The sequence below is a fragment of the Cottoperca gobio genome, chromosome 10, assembly GCF_900634415.1.
Source record: "Cottoperca gobio chromosome 10, fCotGob3.1, whole genome shotgun sequence".
NCBI lineage: Eukaryota > Metazoa > Chordata > Actinopteri > Perciformes > Bovichtidae > Cottoperca > Cottoperca gobio.
In genome coordinates, this window is record NC_041364.1 from 12984976 (window position 1) to 13009452 (window position 24477).

At 42.3% G+C, this 24477-nt stretch overlaps 2 protein-coding genes across 9 annotated transcripts in view; both read right to left on the reverse strand.

Moving 5' to 3' along the window:
- Window positions 1-24477, reverse strand: part of LOC115014750 (protocadherin alpha-C2-like) — a 127835-nt gene that overhangs the window by 16631 nt on the left and 86727 nt on the right. Inside the window, exon 1 of one of the 8 annotated variants that reach the window (XM_029441806.1) lies at window positions 3303-6170. The exons of the other annotated variants lie outside the window; for them this stretch is intronic. Within the exon in view, the coding sequence (XP_029297666.1) occupies window positions 3303-5894 (2592 nt within the window). The 5' untranslated portion in view covers window positions 5895-6170. Of the gene's footprint in view, window positions 1-3302; window positions 6171-24477 lie in introns of those variants that run through there. 8 annotated transcript variants of the gene reach the window in all.
- Window positions 22159-23499, reverse strand: LOC115014781 (protocadherin gamma-C3-like). Its single transcript, XM_029441838.1, is given in 2 exon segments — window positions 22159-23102; window positions 23105-23499. Coding segments are annotated over 2 exon segments (1113 nt in total). The 5' UTR covers window positions 23418-23499; the 3' UTR covers window positions 22159-22302.

A 24477-nucleotide genomic window follows, 5' to 3' on the forward strand; every position in this document is an offset into this window, starting at 1 on the left:
GACAGAAGTGATTGATGAATTAAAGCGTGTAGGTACACTCATCTCCTCCAATCCATGTCCTCTGAAAAAAAACTTGACTTTGAGAGATTTCACTCTCTCTCGGCCAACTGACCCTGTAGTGCGATACATAAGCCCTGAGGCAACACGTCCAGTGTTAGTCTACTCAGTCCAGGCAGATTGTGGTGCAGTCCATTACCTTGGAAACATTGCTGTATGTGCTTCTTCTACATTCTCTATCACGCTATCAAAATATTCAGAAATCAGTGTGCACAAAATAACTAAAATTACAAGATGTTTTCGGTGATGCTAGATTATGGCTTCTGAAAGACCTGCATCGTCTGCTGTATTTTTCCTTTCCACCGTACCACCCTCCCTTCCCCTACTCTGCCTCTGTGTATTCACCACCCCCTCTCATGTGCTGTTGAGTTCTTTCTCCCTGTTATATCCTCTTAACACTGATCAAAACCATGAGTGTCACTGACACACAGTCTGCCTGAGTCAGTCTGACACATCTCACCATGGTAACTGTGCAGAGCTCAGTCTACCCTGCACCCACCGCCCTCCATCTTTTCACTCCCGTGAAGGTCACAGGTGGAGGAAGCAGGGGGGCGGGTAGATATCAGATTAAGCCCCTCAGACACACCACAACAGAAAGACACAAAGGAACACCACACCACTGCAACCTCTGCCTGTTTCTCAGTGATGACATTCATTTGTGACATCCAAATATGAGACTTTAGTGTTTGTACTTCTAATAAATTCTATAAATCACAAATATATTTGTGAAGATACAACATTATAAAACCTGAAAAAACTGGTTAGAGGACTAAAAATTAGTATTGGTGCAGCGCAACAAAATGAGCTGTTAACCTGACCACATAACTGAGATGAGGTTGTATTTTCTCTAATCTCAACCTAAACCCCTGACAGAGCTAAACCAATCTGACTCAGAACACTAAATTATCTGTGCTCTGCCATGCAGTTCATATGAGACCCATTTGCAATCCCATTTCCTTTCAAATATGACAGATGTTCACTTGCTGCTGAAGCTGCATTGACCTCTATGAGTCTGCAGTGGATATTCATCACCCCTGAAATCCAATATTTGGTCTTAATGAGAGAAGGCTGGTATTCCTCCTGGAGTCATTCAAACAGAGCAGAAAGTCTACAGGGATACAGAGCCCTGCAGCATTGGAGACACTTTAAACTAGGGGCACTTGATTATTTGAAGACAATCACTCCTCAAAAAGCAATCAGTGGATAGCTTAGATTGATATTGAAAGGATAAAAGTTATGTTATTATGGCATTAAAAACACAGTAAAATTGTTATTGTAAAATATAAACTCTTTGGCCAATTTTACCTTAAGCACAACATACGAGAAGAGAGTGAGACAAATAGACAAAAAACATTAAAATAAGACCAGATTGTCCACAAATGGGACTAAAAGGCTTTGCTAAACGTTTGCCCTGTTGCGTGATGACAGTGGCCGAAGGGAGAGGTCTGTTTGGCCGTATGGTGTTTATGGGGGTAAATAAAAACACACACACTAGTAGACACACACATTAAATACAAGCATCTGGAACATAAACATGTCCACAGTCTGATATACTCCCAGGGGAAGACATGCATGCAATATTACCAGACAAACAAAAACAAATGTGACTCATTCTGAGGATGAGGAATCAATGCATTCTGTTTCCTTAATTGAATGGAGAAACCAAATTAAGTGAAAATAGAAAAAATACATCCTGAGTTTTTTTGTGTATTCATTTCCTTGCCTGAATGTACTTGCAAATAAGAGAATAATGAAAAGCTTTTAGTTTGGCCGCTAAACCCTTTTCTTGCCTCTTTCTCCATTCTTCCCTGTCCCTCTGAGTGAACACTCCTAACATGGATACAGAGCTCACACCTCCGCCATCAACACTGTGTCCAATCACCTTTCATCCCCCGTCATCTGTGCGGAGCCAGCCAATCCACGCACAGTACTGAGAAATCCATTGCTCCCAGTTAATTAAATAGCAAGAACAAACATGACTGGCATTTAATGAGGGACACATCAAGTGATAACAGAACAATTACCATAAACATTTATTTATTCCTCTTTTTATCACTAATTTTCTCAAATATCCTTTTCTGCACTGCATAGACGGACCCATAGAGGCTCAGGCACAAACAGCATCATGTTGAAAACAAATACTGTTTGTTCAACGGCAAACAGAAATGATGTAAAAATAAAAAATACACTCTCTGCAACCGTTTACATGGGAAAAAAACAAATATGAAATGAAACTCTAATCGAAATCTCAATGAATGCCTTATTCCTGCCTTATTCACCGATTCCCATTCTCTGGCTTGCTGCTCAGTACAAGAGAGGTACGTGACCAGAAGAGGATATTTTGGTGCAGTGGGACTGGTGGCCCCTCGTAGCTGGTGAAGGCTGCACTATTTCCCAGACTCTCCCTCTCTTATAGAGATGACCACTGAAAGCCCTCTGGACCTACTGGACTTGAATATTGTGGCACACAGCCCACAGCAGACAAATGACACTATCTATGTGGGGTCATAGGTGAATAGGCTCAAATCTACTGGTTTGTTTTGAAAAGAGAGCTAGTCACAGGGAGCAGAGACAGAGACAGAGAGACAGAGAGAGAGAGAGAAAGAGAAAGAGAAAGAGAAAGAGAAAGAGAAAGAGAAAGAGAAAGAGAAAGAGAAAGAGAAAGAGAGATAGTTCTAGAATAAATCTTTTGATTACAGCTTTCTGCAGAACTATGGAGGACAGGTGCACTTTAACATCTTCCCTGAATCACCACACAACTGATCTTTAGCAAGTGTGGAACACACACAAAGATACTATCTACCACATGCAGCAAATAGGAGTGCACCCACCAACCCACTCAAATAAACAGACCACTAATAAGGGAAGCATATACATAAACAAAATGGTGGTATCCCTTTCTCACACAATTCTTTGTTCAAAGACGTCTTGAATGCAAGTGATGTTAATATCTAATAACTGCCAATATGCCACTTTGCACTTGAATAACCATCTGTCGCTAAAAAGCAGCAAGAAAATATATTTTTGCTAAAACATCACACGTCAGAAGAACAGGATGAAAGGATTTAACAGCACCAGAGCCGTAAATGTCAACTGCAATCCTACTGCAAGAACACTGCCCTAGAGCAAAACCTGAACTATAACTCTCTGAGAAGTTCTCCTTTTTATGGCTTGTGCTTTGTGTGTCATTTACTGTTATGAGGCAATCAAATAACAAACACAAAACGATCACACCCGTCACACACCTGAATGGCAGTTGCATCTGGCATACTGAGACGGCGTACAAATAACTGGCTCTGTCCGCTGTGGCTGGTGACGTAGCCAGAGCCCCAGGTGCCACTGTGCGGTCGTCCCGTGTTGTAGAACATAAAAGTGTCACTTCCTGACGTAGCGGTCAGGCATGTCTTGTAACAGTATGTTTTGGTCAAAGACCCATTTCCCCGCACTTCAATATAATGAGGTTCCCCTTTGAGGTCTCGCCGCATGGCCACATTGTCGTTTGGTTGTCCTCCGCCTCCGCCTCCACCTCCACCTCCACCTCCACCTCCACCTCCACCTCCACCTGTAGCTCTTCCTCCACCCCCACCACCAGCCGCTGAGGTGCCACCCTCTGGAACACTCTTCTTGGATACACAACATGGGGAGCAGGAGCCAGGCTGGGTGCAGTATGCATGGCAACGCACAATGGCCAGCACAAAGATGGTGACCAGGAACACGAAGGTTGTGGCACTCAGGGCAATGATGAGGTAGAGGGTAACGTTGGAAAACATTAGGGGGCTGTTGGGCCTGATGATGCGCTTGGGGTCAGGGGTCAACTTCGGTGGCAGCTCCATCACATGGACATGGATGGTGGCCGTGGAAGAGAGTGGCGGTAAACCGTTATCGTACACTTGCACTGTCAAAATGAAAGAAGTGGAGTTGTCCTCAATGACGCGCCTTGTGGTGCGGATCTCGCCTGTGTACTCATGCACCTTGAACAGGTCGAGGTCTGTGTTGGTCTGCTCCAGGGTGTAGAGCAGCCAAGCATTCTGCCCGGCGTCACCATCCCACGCCATCACCTTGCTAACCAACACTCCAGCTTCAGCGTTTTTCATCAGCGTCTCTGTGGTGCGGCTCCCATTGGCAGGTGGGTAGACTATCCTTGGCACGTGGTCATTCTGATCCATAATGTAAACATACACGGTGGCCACACGGCTGAGGGGAGGCACACCATTGTCCTGGGCTTTAATCTGAAAGTGAAACTCTCTCAGCTTCTCAAAGTCGAAGGCCCGCAGGGCATAGGCTTCACCTTTGTCAGGTTTGATGCTGACATAGCTGGCTACAGGGATGCCATGGTTGTTGTCATTGAGGACAGTATAGGTGATGCGTGCATTTTCTGCAGCATCAGCATCTGTGGCCTTAACAACACATAGAGGTGCACCAGGAGCATTGTTCTCTGTAATATAAACCGTATATGATGTCTGTTCAAAACGAGGAGGGTTGTCATTCACGTCTGCAACGTTCACCTTAAAAGTCATTTGAGATGACAGTGGTGGAGTGCCTCCATCCACAGCGTTGACGGTGACATTGTAGGACGAGATTGTTTCCCGGTCCAGGAAAGCGGATGTGACAATGGTATAGTGGTTACGGAAAGACTTGATCTTAAAAGGCAAATTGGGCATGATGTCCAGGGTAACTTGTTTATTTAGTCCAGAGTCACGGTCATTCACACTGATCAATGCTACAACCGTGTCAGCCCGGGCATCCTCACGTACAGGGCTGGAGAGTGAAGACAGTACAATCTCAGGAATGTTGTCATTGACGTCCAAAACTTCTACAACTACTTTACAGTGAACTGCCACAGCAGCGGGCCCCCTGTCCATAGCCTGAATGTACATTTCATACGAGTTTGTCTCCTCATAGTCAATATTGTTTTTCACCCTAATTTCACCTGTGTTTGTGTCCATAGAAAACATCTGTCTGACTCTTTCTGGTGTGTAACTACTGAAAGAGTAAAACACTTCCCCATTTGAGCCCTCATCAGGGTCTGTTGCATTTAACTTGATCACAAGTGCGCCCTTAGGAGAGTTTTCGTACAGTTTTACTTTGTACACGGAGCTGTCAAACGCAGGTACATTGTCATTGGCATCAAGGATCCGTACATTGATTTTGGCCGTGCCAGTTCGCTGTGGGGTGCCTCCATCCATTGCTGTCAGGATTAGCTGATGAGAGGGCATCTGCTCGCGGTCAAAGGGCTTTTTGAGAATAAACTCGATGTGCTTATTATTGGAAAAGGGCTTAATGGAGTCCAGGGTGAGGTGATCGTTTGGGCTGAGGCGGTACTGCTTCACCGAGTTGGAGCCATCATCTGCATCCTGGGCTCCCTCGATGTGAAAGCGCGACCCAGTGAGAGCGGACTCTGACACCTCGAGCTGATATTCATCTCGAGGGAATTGTGGCGCGTTATCGTTCACGTCCAAAATCTCCACCTCCACGTTGTGCACCTCCAGTGGATTCTCTAAAACCACCTCCAGGTTGCGTGAACAGGTGCCACTGAATTCACAAACGGTCTCTCGGTCAATGCGGTCACTCACCAAAAGCTTCCCCGTTTTGTGATTTATGGTGAAATATCTCCGTCCACTGTCCGATGTGATTCTGATGCGTCGCGTGGAAAGTTTTCTCAGGTCCAAACCCAAATCCCGGACAATGTCACCGACCAATGCCCCGTTCTCCAGCTCCTCCGGAATGGAGTATCGAATTTGTGCATTTGTAAGGCCACTCATTACGAAAATAACCAAATATAAAGAAAAAGGCACATTGTCGTTCACACTGTAAAAGCATCGCGCCGTCACAGCCATCGCAGGCAGGCAGAATTTGCAGACGGGTTGGAGAAATCTTTCCGCCTTTTCAGCTTGCTGTGAGTGCCCTCCCGCCTCATTAAAAACGAGGGAATAGTCCGTGCATAACTCCGACTATGTGCAGAAGGACCACCGCAGCCTCTCTGGTGCCTGTTCAAAGGGAATTTTCCCCTGTGCATCCATGTTTTCCTTTGTCTCTGCTGGGTGCTGTTTTTAAATTTTCTCTATCCAACAAAGCAAGGCTGGCTCCTTTCACTGATGCTGCCTATTGCTCTCTCTCCCTCTCTCCCAGCGATGTGGTGATGGTGTCTGTGGGCAAAAGGGGAGGGGGAGCCACTCGCTCAAACGATGCTGGCTGCATTTCAGCACCTCCGAGTAAAATGATCGAACACCATTTAGTACAAATAAAAACACAAAACACGAAAAGGCTCCGGAGTCTATCTACAAATCTGGACGCCGTATATGGAGTTTCAAATGTCATCTACACACAGATTTCAGGGGGAAAGATTTCGACAACAATCGTTTTCCCTCTTTTTGTCAGTGCCACCGCCCTTTTCATTGTGCGCTGGGAAACTCATTTATGAACCAGCATGGCGATTACATTTCCTCACTGATGCAAACCAACAATTACTCAGGGATCCTTGAGCCAAACGGAAAAGCAGGTTTCTTATACATGCACACTAGATTTAGAAAACAAAAGGAAATATATAAATAAATAAATAAATAAAATAGCTCCAGGCGAATGGGTTTTAGGGCAGCAACTCGTTGTAATATTCAACGTATATGACTTTGATTTACGTTACTCACGAAGAAGGTTTGAATATATATATATTTGAGTTTATATCACAACAAGGGAAATGGGAATAAGAGGAATTGTGCGGCGATGTTGGGAGTGTGAGTGAGGAGATTCTATTGCTTTTTTCTTTTTTTTGTAACCACACATCCATCAGAACAATAGTGAGGTGAATCTGGCTGTTTCACCTCGGGTCTCTTCACGAGAGTTAAGTGCTGAGGCACTGAGGGTTTAAATCAGCACAAACATATTCTCGTTCCTTCGTGATATCACTTTTCACTTCCACATAGGCTACAACACAAATCCCGTAATGTCATGAGGATGTTCACTGGTAACAAGGGTGTTCACTGGTGACGAGGCTAACCAGGTCACATACCAGATGCTCCAGATGTGACCCCTTTCCACATCAAGCAAAAATACAACGCTGGCCTCTCCTGGCCGGCAATAATGGTTATGCACGGCACAGGCACTAATAGTCTATTTGCTGCAGCACTTACAAAGAGCAACACACCGTTTCCCTCGGCCATCGACTTTATATCCTTAATTAATAACTTCACATTGTATTAGACAAATTAGTCTACAGCTACCAAATCACATATAAATCACATATTTTTGTGTTGCAGTTTTAGGTGACAAGACGCACACTATGAGATTCCACTCAGGCTCCTTGACGCTGTGACCTGCAGACGGTCTAACTGCGCATGTGTGGTGTAGCAGGTGGCGACATTAACACCCAAATCATCCTGCTCTGGCTATCCTCTAATTACTGCGGCTTCAGAACCCATTTACCCAAATTAAATTCAGATTTAAATTGGATTGAAGTAAATTGGATGAGACCTTACCCCCAATGCACTTAACATGACAGAGAGAAATGGAAGATATTTTGTCACAATTCAATTGTATCGTAACAGTGGAGCGACGACTGAAAAAAAACACAAATCAACCAAAGTTCAGTGTTAGCAGTTGCACGTAAATAGGTCCCGAGGAGCCTCCAAAGATCTACAAATAACGTCCATATTACACTGAGCAACAACAATGATGCATACAGTAAAGCTGTGTTGATGTAATCCATCAACACTCTTTAAACAAGATATATGCTGTGAAGAAGCGGCCTTGTGAGACCCTGAGCTTTCTCGATTCACCCAGCTATTGGGCCAAAATGAGCGTCCACCGCCCACATAATCTTTTTCCTCTCCTGGTGCGCTGCCACTATCACCCACGCCTGGTCTGCCCACGGCGATGGCCGCGCTTGGCATCCCGGGAGACGGGGAGAAGACAGTGACTCACTCGGATGTTGCTAGTGGATGGGTAGATGCAGAATGACTCTTCACACTACAAGGCGACGAGGAGGAGGTGGTGAAATGGGGAGTTGGAGAATCAGCCAAATGTCCGACGAAGGAAGATAAAGTATTAGCGTCATACAAACATCTTCCACATAGAGTGCGTATATCAAACACTCAATTTGCAAACTGCAAATGTGTGCCTATATTTGCAGAGTTTCTGCAAAGCCTTTTTAAAGGTTACCATTTTTGTGCACGGACTTTTCACTGCACCCCAGTGAGCAGGGGGGGATGGGGGGGGGGACACAGAGTTTCTTTCATCGTCGGCCTTTCAACGGTCTCTGGTGGTTTTACATGCACAGTCTGCCACGCTAACCGTGACATTTAGCAGATTTTTTCCCGATGGGACACATGGACCTCCATGTTTAGCGATGACACAAAAACGAAAACAGGCGCCGTTTATCTCGTCAACAACAAACACAGAGCTGGATTTACACCTGACCTTTGCACCTGTCTCTCTCATACTGCTCCCCCCTCTACCCTTCCGATGTGTTACAGCTCTCTCATACCTATTTCACATATGCCCATCTGTTTCTGTATCAATTGCACGCCTCTGGGCTGTGGAGTATTTAATGTTTCACTCAAGGGTCCTGCGGATAGAGTTATCACCATTATTCCACCTGCAGTCTGACGCATGATACGCATCAACAAACACAGATTTCAAAGAGCTAATTGGCGAATTTGTGTTTATGTATACTGTATCTTATCCACAAAAATACAGGCTGTCAGAACTTTGCCCCCCTCCTCATTAATTAACTTTCCTGACATGGCATTTTTTCTAGTCACACACCCTGCTTCCAATTCCTCCATATTTTCACTTTGCCCGATTTTCTCTGGTCTACTCTCTCCACTCTGGAGAGATTCCAGCTGCGTCAGACATCCGCTGCTCCAGCTGAGGGCTGGCTGAGGGGCATACTGGACCTCTTTGTTCCTTCTCTCTGCAAGAATATTACCCCCCCCCCCATCACTTATGCAAGATGGCCACCATATTAATAACATTCTCTTCACTAAGACTCAACCTCATTAATACTGTAAGCGGCCACTCTAAAAGCCATTCATATTACTTCCCCTCTGAGTCTGTTATCTGGAATCCCCCATTTTAGTGAGTCAGATGACAGCAGAGATCCACAGAGACGAGGGTCACAGCTGGGCTATCATGGAGCAGGACTCCTTACATCACTCCTTCAGTCAACACATATACAAACAGAGGCAGTCATGCAAAGTTAAAGGGCATTTGTGCCTGTAGGCATGCACACTCACGCACACTGGCAGTGTAAAACACAACTATAAAAACACAAATGCTATCTAAGGATAAAATGATTTTGTCTGAATGAATGTCCGAGCAGATGCACTGACTGCAGATAATAGGCAGACACAGGCTCTATGAGGTTACGCTGACTACACCTACTGGTTCACAGACGAAGCTCATTATGTTCCTTATTTTAAAGCATTTTGACAGAGAGGGAAAATATTATTATTCATGTCCATAATCAGAAACTGCTGGCCCAAAGTGTTCATATCCAAGTTATTCATTATGTCATAAAGCTTAAGTTTAGTGCCACTTTGCAAAATGACACAGCAGTCATTGTATTATGGTTTATGTTGGTAGTGGTCAAATGTTAAAGGCACAAATACTATTCTCATTTTTCTTCATCCTAGTTCAAAGAAAAGGTGGTGAAAAATAGATGAAATGTGTGCAGGCGGTTGTGTAGGTGGGCAGCAGCGTCTGTGGTGTCAAGAAATGTGATTTTTAGATTTAGCTTTATAAAAAGGATGAACTAAAAGGAAACTGAAAAGAAAGTGACAAAACAGACCTTTTCTTAGAAGACACAGGAGAAACAGCATCTTAAACTAAAACTGTCTCGCCAAATAAAGCATTTCAAAGACAAACTCTTCACTTGGTGCCTGTGATCATGGAATGTATAACATCTAAATATAGTGTTTGAGGGGAAAGAGGACATTCAGCAGCCAATCATATTAACAATGCTTTCCTTTTGTTATCGTTTCTACTGACAACAACAGTATCTTCAGTCTGAAAATCGCTTTAGATGGGAGTTATGTATAAAAAAGAAAGAAATAAGCTAATGCCTAAAGCACTGCAAATCGAAGCCTACTGTATGGGAGGGAGAGGCATACTGAGCAAGAGGGAGCAGAGGTAAAGACAGTGAAATTGGTCCCTCTGTTGGAATAAATCGGTAGTACATGGGTACGACACGTCATCACCCCACTGCCCATCCACACAGGCTTTTTCATTAAGCTAAAGCACTAAAACCTAATCCTAGCCATAAGTGTGTGTGTGTCTAAGAGGAGAGAGAGAGAGAGAGATAGAGCAGAGAGAGAGAGAGAGAGAGAGAGAGAGAGAGAGAGAGAGAGAGAGGGCTAGAGAGAGGATAAATGCAGAAGAGAGAGAGAGAGACAGAGAGAGAGAGATATATATAGAGAGAAGGCAAGAGAATAAATAGAGTCACGAGAGGCAGATAGAGAGAGAAAAACCGAGAAGAGAAGATAAGAAAATACCGCATAAAGCATGAGAAGAAATAATATAAAGAATCAGCCTGCTCTCCCTAGTCTATAGCCTCCTTCTCAAGACTCCAGAGAGAGAGAGAGAGAGGAGAGAAAGACAGAGAGAGAGAGAGAGAGAAAGGCAAAGAGAGAGAAAAGAAGGGCACAGACGTCAGACTGCAGTGGCAGTCATTTTCTCTCTCAATTTTCAATACAGTGAGCACAATGGATAAAGCAAGATATAAGGCAAGGCACCCTCCAGAGGTGAGATGAGAAAGAGCAGTACAAAGCATACAGATGGTAGAATCTATAGCACCGCTGTCTAATCATTTCAAGAGCAAGTCAAGTATTCATTTATCAAAACGGTAACTTTAAATTGAACGTAAATTTATTGAATACACATCACACGCACTTAAAAAGGGGGATTCTGGTGGAAAATGGTGTGTCAGCTGAACTCAGGCATTATGTCTCCCTCACCAAAATAGAAAATAAACAACCCTCTATCACAGATAAGGTACCACGATCTGCTCTAGTTTTGCTAACACTCACTTTTTCTAATGAAATGAAAACTGCATTGGAAAAAAACCTTCTGGAATAAAAAACTAATTTAGGAAATAGGCTTATGACACTATGACAATGCTGTGTTCTCTCACCTTCTTCTCATCCTACTTTTCTCTATGCACAAGAACTTTCCCATTTATAAATCTCTGAAACAAAAGTCCCATGGTAACCACAATCCTTTTACTCAGGTGGACACAGTAAGCGGGTGGAGGAGGCATTATCTGGGTATGTTTGTTTGTGCTCATCCCTTGTGTACTTCACTTTCAAAAAGAAAGGGCATGAGAGAACTAAAAGCAGCATAAATCCCTCCCTCTGGGACCCTGTAAGGGTTAAACAGTTCCGTGGTTGTCCTGGTGCAGCCTGTGCATAAATCGGACAGTTTCTTGTTGTAGCTCTGAACAAAGCTATCAGAAAATGCAGGCAGGCTTTGGATACTTCCCTCTTAGGATGCCCTGGCTTTGTGTACTTGCCGGATGGGAGAGGATGGAACCCGTGGTTCTGAGCACGACAAAGCTAATCTAATGACTGCTACAACATCCCGATGCCACAAATAGGGAGCACGGATGGAGGGTTGGTGGAAGAGGGGGAGAAGGGGAGGGCAGCCAATAAGTTCTTCCTTTTATCTGTGACCAATTGTAAGCCTGTGATGTTCTCACTCAGCTGCAGGGCATGTATTTAATGTGTGTTTTGTCCATCTCATCCTCAGAAGCTCCAGTTTTCTCACTATCTCACGCTCAAGGCTCGAGTCTGTGCTGCTATATTCATGACTTTCCCTAAAACCCTCTCCCTTTTTAGAAACGATTCACTAATCTCACACAATTCTCCCTTGCTTGCTCTCTTCCTTTACCCTTCGTCTGACTTGCAATTTCTGCTCAAGAGGCTGCACATCTTTGGTTGGCATCTTTCTCTTTGTCTCTCTCTCCATCTCTCCTGCCCCCCATCGTGTCCACCCTGTTTCCTTCCTGCTTGCAGCACATGCTGGGACTGATGTCTGGGTGGGGGCGGTACATACTGGCAGCTCCCTGGAAACAGGCTAGTTCATCATTTAATTACGGCTCAGAACAGTCTCCATGGTAACCACAGATAGCAGCTCTAACCTCACTCACACAAAGGACACACCCTTGTGAAGGAGAACAACAGGAAGTGCTATATACTATGTGTGTGTGTGTGTGTGTGTGTGTGTGTGTGTGTGTGTGTGTGTGTGTGTGTGTGTGTGTGTGTGTGTGTGTGACAGTCAGACATGGAGGTAAATACAGAAGTAATACAGATAAAAAAAAAGATTATGTTGACCAATCTGCTGTTATGTCACCTTGTATTAATACTGGTGATGTAAGGACATTTGCACGTAATGCTTTTGATCCATCTGTCTAACCCATCTGTGTACTCCACCAAAATGACTTGGTGAATGCCTCTACTGCAATAAGAGCTGTGAACCACTTGGATGTATGCCTCAACCAGGATAATGTGCTGTATAAATCAATAATTTAATGCAGCACTGGGGGAGGCAGAGTTAGAAGCTTTTATCGGATATACACTCTAGACCCCAAGTCATCATCATATGCATACTGCAAAACAACTCTCCCAATAGCTCTCAATGTGTATATTATTATTATTGTGTTTATATACAACACCCACAGCAGACTATATATGATCTATGAACAAAAGCTTGCAGCTCCATAAAAATGTCCTGTAACACAACACTTCGACACAGACACACGATGTTCTGATGTAAGGATAAAAGCCTCTCCTCCTCATCCACCCTGACCCTTTGCCCCGCCCAATCGGTTTGGCTGTGATTGACACTAGGTGTTGTCGGCCCCTCCCAGCCGCAGAGAAGGAGGGAGAGCTGAGCCGAGCGGAGCTGATACCTCGATCGGTACTGAAGCTCCCTGCTGCTGCTGCTGCAGCGAGTAGCGGAAAATTACCTGCCCCTCCCCCCTCACTCACATTTGCAGAGAGCTGCAGCATACAGAACACATACTGAACCACTTTTACGCAGAGAAAGCCCTAGGCATTGTTTCAGGACCCGCAGTATAGAGAGCGTGAACATAAAGCAAGGACTGTATCGGAGAAAGGCAACAAAAACACAGGTTCATATAGATGGCGCATAGTGCGCTGCCATTTTTAAATCACACACTGACCCACTTAAGAGCTTCACATAACCCATACGCATCGCCTGCCCTGCAATATGTAAAGTCTGTTTGAGAGCGCTGAAAGCCCTGGTTCAGTCCCCTTCACACTGAACCAACCGAACGAACGGTGTTTTGACAGATCAGGCCATGCTTGTTTGTGCTGGACCACTCCCTGAAATGAGGTCACATCGTCTGAGTGACTCAAAGCATCATAGATCCACCACAACACCATGTACAGCGAGTTTCACAGAGAATATCTCAACACAATCCAGCAGTTAGGAGCAATTATAATAGTATAAAATACATATAAATACCACAGAAATGTACATTTAACCACTGACAAATGTCATCAAGACATAATATATGAAGCGCCTCTTTTCTATTGGCATGACAGGATCAGGGTCGCCTCTGTACTCTGTACACACATTAGGGATGTTAATGAAAATATATTAGATCGTGTTTACAGCGCTCTAAGGCTGATGGCATACATGTCTACAGAGATGGACGTTAATTCCCTGTTAGTTATCTCAGCTGCTCCCCTTCTCAGTGAGAGCTGGTGAAAGAGAGGGGGAGGGGAAAGAGATCTGGCAGCATGGAGGAGGAAGAGAAAAAGGAATGGGCCAGAAATGAATAATATCATGTAGCCTATAAGTCTTGATGTTGCAGAGCAATAGAAATGGCAGCATTTAGCAGGCAAGAGTAAAACAATTACAAGTAGAACTAGTGGATCTAATTGCACAATACACAATTTTAAGGAAGTGAATGTTATTTTAATAAAAAATACATTGTATTTTAAGAGCCGGGATAAAACATCCTAGGAACACAATTTCCTATGCTCGCTATTCATTTATATTAAAAGTAAAAAGATGGCTTTGCAAAAAGTGCCCCTTTCTCATGGGTGTTGATCTATTATTAGAAATACCCTATCACACTACCCTTTAAAAGTATAACTGTGTTTCACAATACACTGAGGTCTTGAAGTGCAGTTCCTAACAGCTATAATATGAAGCATGGCGTAATACATTTAAAACATAACCCTTATATTACAGACCAGTGGATTTTAAAGAAACATTTTCCTTAAACAACACAATAAGTAAGTAATTTCTCTAGGTAGAATGAAGCGACATTATGAGTACAAACAGAAGAGAATTAAAAGCTCTAATGGTGAATAACATGAAGGATAATATGCGACTCAAGAGAAGCTTTCTCAGGAGAAACACATTCAATAGCAAAAGTAGAAAAAATATGAATGTACAAAAAATAGATTATTCCACATTAGAAGAAGAAGAAGAAGAAGAAGAAGAAGAAGAAGAAGAAGAAGAAGAAGAAGAAGAAGAAGAAGAAGGCCCTTCTCATCCATAATCCATCCATTTCTGTTTTATTCAACCTCCTCCCAGTGTGGGTAACACATTTCAGGAAAATCTCCCTCACATTCCTTATGTCGGCTACACTGAGGTGGAAAAAATTACACCTTAATTATTCCTTCTTCACATATGACATTTTGACATGAACACAGTAGGACAAGCACTGGTATAAATAATACATGTAGCTGAATTCCATGAGGGTGCTTCATATTCAGGATCCTGGTATTGTGCATGCTGTCACTGCCACAGTCTACAGGGACACTTAAACAGAACAGAGCAAGCATAAATGTTATCAGTAACATTTGCACTTTTCTTACAATAGCCAGTCAAAATATGTGCTGCAAAAAAGGTCAGTGAATGCACCGATGTTGGTGACTTCACACATTTTCCAGCAAAACTCCTCCCAACTTGAGCTGAGAAATAATGTGCCAGAATAACTGAAGAAAACACCAGTGTCGATGTGCAGGGCCTGATGTTGATAAAACTAAACCAATTATTATTATTATTATTATTATTATTATTATTATTATATATGACCAAAAAATCCAGCAATACATCTAAACAACGCTCATCACAATGGAGAAATTCATGAGTGAAAACTATGATTTCTAATAACACCCATAAAGACAAGCTCAGAGACACAAAGACAAGCTCAATTAGATAACTGTATGATCACAGAGGGAACAATATGAACCAGGAACTTATTTTTTGTAATAGATTTGCCTTGTGATTATATCCATTAGAAACATTTGTTTTGAAAGGCTGATGAAGCTCAAGATGAACCTGTTTGTACTTTTGTCATTAAAAGGCCTACAGTTCATTTGTGAGTAAGACTGTGCACTGACACCTGATCACCTACAGTTTTAATACAGAACTCAGAAAATGTGTATAACGGACGAGAGCAACCAGACAACAATATGTGTAGGCTAATCATTTAAACTGAAGCAAACCAAAACGACACCCCACCAAAGAAACATAGCTTGCTGTCAATAATTCCCTATCAAGTGTATTGTCCACTAAAGCCCTCCATCATGAAACATGCATCGTCAGGCACAGAAAGAAACTGGGTCGTCACAGGTAATCAAAAGCTGGCCACTAGCTGTTTACTTCTGGTTTAGCAACCGAGCCACGAGCTCGTTCTCATGAAATAAGCACGACTTAGCCACAGGTGACCTAATCGATTGATAGAAAATCGGTGTAAGGTGCTTAAGAAGTAGCAAAATCAAGACGTACTCAGATGAATCGCGGTTATTGTCATGACGCAAGACAATACAACCCATGTTAAGTCCAAAATGTCATCTGTTGTGGCCGACTAGACGACGTTACCGAGCTACCATTAGAACGGTTGTAATACACTTCCAAGCCGTTGGCGGCAGCACCGAGCTCAGCTGACCACCACGAGTGAACACAATGCGCAGCATGTTGAATTTGTAAATGGCTTGTTGACATTCTGGGAATCTTTTGGACTAACTGTGACCAAGCTGTGTTTCTGTGGCATTAACAGTCGCATGGCATCGACCTATTTCTCCTGACCGGTTGCCAAGAAAAGAAACTCTCCAGTGAGATTAAGTTTTCACCACACGACTGTCGAGTAACTTTAATGGAACAATATCATGGGCATTCAATGCTCCAAAACTCCCCAGGATATAAACTTCTCATAACCAACACTGTAAGTTAACGACATCCGTTTTTCTATCTTTGAAATGTATGTTGAGTCTTTGCAAAACATTCCCTGCTTTTCATGTAGATAAATAACTTAGTGAATAAGATACTTTCTGCAGAGCTTTGGTGCTACGGAGGCTACATTTCAACGCGGAAGTAGTGCGTTTCAAAGCTAACACTACTTCCGCGTTTGTTCCCACGGTTGCTATTAGTAACAAACGGAGAAACATTGAAGAAGTGCTTTATGATACATGAGTGATTTGAGAAGTTGACGTGCGTTTTAAAATATCATAACCTTTATTTGCAGCGACTCGGTCGCCATTTGAATCCATTTTAACTGCAGTGATCTAACCAGACTAGCAACGAGCTGCGAAATACAAACTCCAACCATCTTTCAAGTCTCTTAACCGTGAGTACTGATTCTCTACACTGCAAGCCACAACTGTGCATGTGTTGTTGTCTGTTTTCACAATATACCTGTTTTTTGTCAACAATTGTATGACGTAGTCGAGGCGCCTTGCAGCTCACAACCTACATGAATCAATAACTAGTACACCGAGCCTCCTTTGTAAACGTTGCTTTAAGATGCATCAGTGCACCGTGCTGACACTTTGCTGACAGATACCTAATGTGGTACCTTAAACCCACGGGTTTAGCATTGCATATATAATACGTCGTTTTCCATTCCTTTAGAAGTATCCAAATTATAATTCTTAGGCTGTGAGATGATATTAAGCACTTCATTGCACGTAATCATCCATGTAACCTATACAATGACTAGTTCTGATGACGTTACACACAAGTTGTGTTTTTACTGGATCATTGATATTTATTACGCTATTTTCATGACAACATTTTATTCAAAAAAGTGTTGATACAACATGAAAATATGGCCTACATTTCTAGTTATAGTTTTTGGCAGCACTGCAAACCACAATTGTGTGCTGTGTTCTGTGAGACGGTCCTGGGGGATAAAGAGCACAGCTACAACAGGCCCGTGCAATTTCAGTACCATGGATAGCTCTCATACCAAAGGCAGTCAGAGAAGGAAGGGAAACGTAGACTACTGGAACAAATACGAGGAAACACTTCTTCCACAGCCCGACAGAGACAGTACATTCGTTACTGGAAGAGAGGGTGTTTACAAAAGCTCCACAACTAGTTGTGAATCAATTCTTTGAGTAGGATTACATCTTACCTTGTCTTTATTAGGTAAAGTCTGAGTTCTGGTATAAGTGTCTCCTCCGTTAATACTGATCAGTTCACCATCTACAGGCGGGAACTGTGGGGGGAAAACCACTACGTCACTCTTCAGTGTGTCTGAGCTGAAACACACGTCGTACTGCTGAGTAGATTTAGAGTAAGACCAGCTCCCGTCAGGGTGGGTGGTGATCATTGGGGCGCTGTACCTGCTGAAACTGCCGTCTGTCCTGTGGCATTTGACAGCTATTAAACTGATGAGGCTCAGCAGAAAGATCACTGACACCGACACAATGGCGATCAGCAGATACAGGTTTAAATCAGAGAAGCTCTCCTCCTTTATGGGCACATGTCTGAACTGAGTCTGGATGTCAGCTGTGCTTTCAACCACCACCACGTCTATAGACACAGTAGCTGACAGGGAGGGTTCTCCGTTATCAGACACCAACACCACCAAGGGGTGAGTTTTCAGGTCATTGTCACTCATTCTCCTCTTAGTCCTGATTTCTCCGGTGCTGGTTCCGATCCGGAAGAGGTTGTTCCCTTTGGGCTCAGAGAGGTGATAAGAAAGCAAGCGCATTGTATCCAGAGTCTGCGTCTACAGCCCGGATCTTTGCCACAAAGTATCCCGCTTCAGCAGAATATGGGATGCTCTCACTGTTAACGTGCTCAGAATAGGGCGCGAGAATTGTTGGATTATTGTCATTTTCATCCAGAATTAAAACGTTCACAGTCACGTTGCTGCTGAGCGGAGGAACACCAGAGTCTGTGGCCTGAACTTTGAACTGAAACGATTTTAACTCCTCATAGTTAAAGACTGCAAGCTGACTATATCTCCAGTCTCTGAGTTGATGTTTAAAACTGATGAAATTGGAATATTGTTTGGAGAACTATCTAACAATCTGTAAGTCAATTTTGCATTACTCTCTAAATCAGGATCAAAGGCACTTTATTGTATGAATAACGGAGCCTGTTGGACTATTTTCTTTTACATAAACATTAATGACAGGCTCCATAAATCGAGGTGCATTATCATTGACATCAGAAACATGAACAGTAATGACCCTGATACTGGACAGAGGTGGACTTCCTTCATCTGTGGCTGTAATAGTGACATTGTAAAGAGAAGTGCTTTCTCTGTCCAGTGGTCCATCTACTACTAATGAAAAGTCATTTTTGTAGTTGGACTTCAGTTTAAAAGGAACAGATCCCACCACCTTACAGTTAGTTACACCATTGTTTCCTCCATCTTTATCACTCACTGTCACTAAAGGCAACGATTGTGCCCAATTCTGCATCTTCTTTTACCGGAGTCATGAGTGACGTCACAGATATTTCGGGGGAATTGTCATTCACATCAATTATCTCTATCAGCAGTTTAGCGTGTGCACTACGAGGAGAGGTGCCTTGATCCTTTGCTTGAACTCTAACTTCATAAGCAGGAGTCTCTTCATAATCTAATGTTCCCTTCACAGTGATTTCTCCTGTTTCTGAATTTAGATCGAACATATTTGATGGATTCAGTATTTCCTCGTTTGATGAAGGAATACAGGATCTTACTGTTCATGCCTTCGTCTAAATCCTGTTGCATTGAGCTTAATTATCATTGTTCCGTGTGCAGCATTTTCAAGTACACGCACTTTATAAAGCGATTTGCTAAAAACTGGAATATTATCATTCACATCTAAGACATTAACATGTATTTGTAATGACCCCGATCTAGCAGGTTTACCTCCATCTTCTGCCGGTCAATATAAGTTTGATCACTGACTTTTTCTCTCGGTCTAAAGCTTTCTGCAGCACTAACTCAGCGGACACACCGTCTTCTCCACCACTCTGCACATCAAGCGAGAAATATTCATTTTGGCTCAGCTTGTAAGTCTTCACTGAGTTACTTCCTATGTCTGCGTCCTCTGCTATTGGGAGAAGATATCGTTCTCCGGTTAAAGATGATTCGGAAATATTAAATAGTACTGTTTTTTCAGTAAAGCAGGCGAATTATCGTTTGTATCTAAAACATTAATCTCTATGCGATGTGCAGCCATCGGATTGTTTAAAACGGCTTGTATTTTGATGGAGCATTTGACAATATTCTGACAAATCTCTTCTCTGTCTATTCTCTCGTCAACAAAGATGTTCCCGGTCCGCAAATTCACGCCAAAATATGTCTTACTGTAACTCGAAACAATACGTAGATCCCTGGTTTCTAGGTCCTGTACATTGATGTTTAAATCCTTTGCGATATTCCCCACTACGGTGCCTTTGTTCACCTCCTCGGAAATCGAGTAGGATAACTGCGAAGCGGAGCAGTCACAAAGACAAAGAAACACAACAATGTGAATCCAGACGTATTCCTGTGTCGTCGAATAAACATCGTTGATTCATCAAAAGAACTGAACCCAGTCGATCATTTATCCTCAGCACAGATTCTTGCGTCCAAATAAATGTTGTTGAGGGGAAGCTCCTTCCCTTCTCGTCACAGCACCTTCTGCGCTTGTACTAAAGGCCGATGACGATTTCATTTTTCTTTCCATGCAGGGAGGAGGAGTTTTAGATATACAAACACATTCATGTCCATGGTCTCATGCGACATCATGTGGTGAATTTTATGTAGGCAATTACAATCCTGTGTATCACGTAGCTATACAATTAAAACATTGTGAATCACATAAATGATCCACATTGCTATGTAAACAATGTTTTTTAATATGTAGAGTGTGACAACTTTGAATCCATGAACAAGTTCTGTATTTTAATGACTGAATGAGCCATTGTATATGAAACATAATACAATATATATCCAGAAAGATAACTACTTAGAATTTAATTTCAGCATGTAGTTGCCATACTTGAAACGTCCCAAATTTAAAAAGAGCATGCATTAAAGAAACAATAATGGCAAATTGCCAACACAGAGAATAGCACCACGGACAGTGCCTTTTCTCTACAAAACAATGTTCAGGATGCATTGCAAATATTAAATCACAGCAGAACTAAATGTACAACTGAGGTTGCAAATCAGCACCATGTTGTCTGCTGTTCCACTTCAGTTAAATAACAGCTTAGATCATTTAAATTAATAATGAAATGCTTTCCATATGCATAATAGCGGTGGGTTTTTCAGCAGACTTACAAAAAAAGGTAGATCAGCACCACGGAGAGTTCTATCTAAATACAGGCAATAAACTAGATTGTTTGTCCCACTATAACACACAACCTGTTTATGTAAAACCTGATTGAAACTTGTTATTTCGGATCAGATCATTTAGGAAAGAGAACATATGGAACACATTCTGAATGCGCTAGAAGTTATGTTGCAAGTTGTGGTTACGAAATACATTTTCAACATACCCAAGCCATAAAGTGCAGTGGACTATCATAGGAAGTTATTGTATTTGCTGTTTCCACAAGGATGTAACATTGTGAGACAGTATATGTATTTTGTTGCCATATTGTTGAAGCTTGATTGAAGTTCTACAAATGTATGTTATTATATATAAAAACACTGTAAATCATGAGAAGCATAAGCAGCTAGGAAATACATGAATGTTCATGACAACATTATTAAGTTCCACAAGCATTCAGTACACAATGGCCTACCTTGTCTTTGTTGGGTAGTGTCTGAGTTCTGGTATAAGTGTCTCCTCCGTTAATACTGATCAGTTCACCATCTACAGGCGGGAACTGTGGGGGGAAAACCACTACGTCACTCTTCAGTGTGTCTGAGCTGAAACACACGTCGTACTGCTGAGTAGATTTAGAGTAAGACCAGCTCCCGTCAGGGTGGGTGGTGATCATTGGGGCGCTGTACCTGCTGAAACTGCCGTCTGTCCTGTGGCATTTGACAGCTATTAAACTGATGAGGCTCAGCAGAAAGATCACTGACACCGACACAATGGCGATCAGCAGATACAGGTTTAAATCAGAGAAGCTGTCCTCCTTTATGGGCACATGTCTGAACTGAGTCTGGATGTCAGCTGTGCTTTCAACCACCACCACGTCTATAGACACAGTAGCTGACAGGGAGGGTTCTCCGTTATCAGACACCAACACCACCAAGGGGTGAGTTTTCAGGTCATTGTCACTCATTCTCCTCTTAGTCCTGATTTCTCCGGTGCTGGTTCCGATCCGGAAGAGGTTGTTCCCTTTGGGCTCAGAGAGGTGATAAGAAAGCAGCGCATTGTATCCAGAGTCTGCGTCTACAGCCCGGATCTTTGCCACAAAGTATCCCGCTTCAGCAGAATAGGGGATGCTCTCACTGTTAACGTGCTCAGAATAGGGCGCGAGAATTGTTGGATTATTGTCATTTTCATCCAGAATTAAAACGTTCACAGTCACGTTGCTGCTGAGCGGAGGAACACCAGAGTCTGTGGCCTGAACTTTGAACTGAAACGATTTTAACTCCTCATAGTTAAAAGACTGCAGGCTGACTATATCTCCAGTCTCTGAGTTGATGTTTAAAACTGATGAAATTGGAATATTGTTTGGAGAACTATCTAACAATCTGTAGGTCAATTTTGCATTACTCTCTAAATCAGGATCAAAGGCATTTATTGTATGAATAACGGAGCCTGTTGGACTATTTTCTTTACATAAACATTAATGACAGGCTCCATAAATCGAGGTGCATTATCATTGACATCAGAAACATGAACAGTAATGACCCTGATACTGGACAGAGGTGGACTTCCTTCATCTGTGGCTGTAATAGTGACATTGTAAAGAGAAGTGCTTTCTCTGTCCAGTGGTCCATCTACTACTAATGAAAAGTCATTTTTGTAGTTGGACTTCAGTTTAAAAGGAACAGATCCCACCACCTTACAGTTAGTTACACCATTGTTTCCTCCATCTTTATCACTCACTGTCACTAAAGCAACGATTGTGCCCAATTCTGCATCTTCTTTTACCGGAGTCATGAAGTGACGTCACAGATATTTCGGGGGAATTGTCATTCACATCAATTATCTCTATCAGCAGTTTAGCGTGTGCACTACGAGGAGAGGTGCCTTGATCCTTTGCTTGAACTCTAACTTCATAAGCAGGAGTCTCTTCATAATCTAATGTTCCCTTCACAGTGATTTCTCCTGTTTCTGAATTTAGATCGAACATATTTGATGGATCAGTATTTCCTCGTTTGATGAAGGAATACAGGATCTTACTGTTCATGCCTTCGTCTAAATCCGTTGCATTGAGCTTAATTATCATTGTTCCGTGTGCAGCATTTTCAAGTACACGCACTTTATAAAGCGATTTGCTAAAAACTGGAATATTATCATTCACATCTAAGACATTAACATGTATTTGTAATGACCCCGATCTAGCAGGTTTACCTCCATCTACAGCGGTCAAGATAAGTTTGATCACTGACTTTTTCTCTCGGTCTAAAGCTTTCTGCAGCACTAACTCAGCGGACACACCGTGTTCTCCAGCGCTCTGCACATCAAGCGAGAAATATTCATTTTGGCTCAGCTTGTAGCTCTTCACTGAGTTACTGCCTATGTCTGCGTCCTCTGCTATTGGGAGAAGATATCGTTCTCCCGGTGACATTGATTCGGATATGTTTAAGGAATAAGACTGTTCAATAAATTCGGGCGAGTTATCATTTATATCTAAAAGACTGATCTCAATGCGATATACATTCATTGGATTGCTTAAAACGCCTGTATTCTCAGGGAGCATTGTGCCGTGTTCGGACAAAGCTCCTCTCGGTTTATTCTCTCGTCAACAAACAGGTTTCCGGTCCGCAAATTCACGTCAAAATATGTCTTACTGTAACTCGAAACAATACGTAGATCCCTGGTTTCTAGGTCCTGTACATTGAGGTTTAAATCCTTTGCGATATTCCCACTACGACTGCCTTTGTTCACCTCCTCGGAAATCGAGTAGGATAACTGCGAAGCAGAGCAGTCACAAAGACAAAGAAACACAACAATGTGAATCCAGACGTATTCCTGTTGTCGAATAAACATCGTTGATTCATCAAAAGAACTGAACCCAGTCGATCATTTGTCCTCAGCACAGATTCTTGCGTCCAAATAAATGTTGTTGAAGGGAAGCTCCTTCTGCCCTCAGTACAATCCCAGTTTCTCTTTAAACTGATAGCCGATGACGCTTTTAGGTTTCCCGTCAAGGGAGGAGTTTTACACATATTGTAGGAAACATATCTGTGGTCTACGGTGACACCATGTGGTAAATAATAGATAAGTCAACATATATGTGAGTAACACTTATCCCAATGATTTGCAATATTATAAAACATGTCTTAGTTATATCGTTGGCACATACACACTTCATTATATAGCAACAACATCAAAGGTTAGTTGTTATGATGCACAATCATGTCATTTTCCAAATGTAGTTGCAATGATGCAATCTATCCACAAAAAAGCTAAGAACATTTAAGAAAATTTCAGACAAAAGGTAACTCTTTAGGTAAAATTACTTAACTTATCATTCAACCAACAATTCCCTTAAATAATACAAGTGTAATAATCTTATTGTATATGGTTTAGCAAGAGAAGGATCCAGACATTTTACGGATTCCAAAGGTTGCATAGTCTAATTTCAGCACCATGGAGAGCGCTGTACATTCAGTCTACACCAGTCTGGTATGGAACCAGTGTACTGATGAGTAGTATAGAGCTGTCATTATCAAACAATACTGTGTTCAAATGCCACCATCATTGGACAATAAAACATAAAAATATGGGTATGGATGCTCTTTGAAGTGTTAACAAATTGGGAGATGGATTTCTTAAATAATGGAAAATTCTATTTGGTAATTTATAAACTACATTATGTGTTCACATGAACACTGATAATCATATGTCAAGTGGGGAGATATTACTACTAATTGTATTACTTTTTTAAAGTTTCTGTTGACTTGTGTCTATGCACAATTACACCAAAATATTGTAGCAAAATATTTAAATCATGGCAATTGTAAACTGAATGCACTTCATTGAAAACTGAAGAACACGTACCTTTTCTGTATTTGGTAATGTCTGAGTTCTGGTATACGTGTCTCCT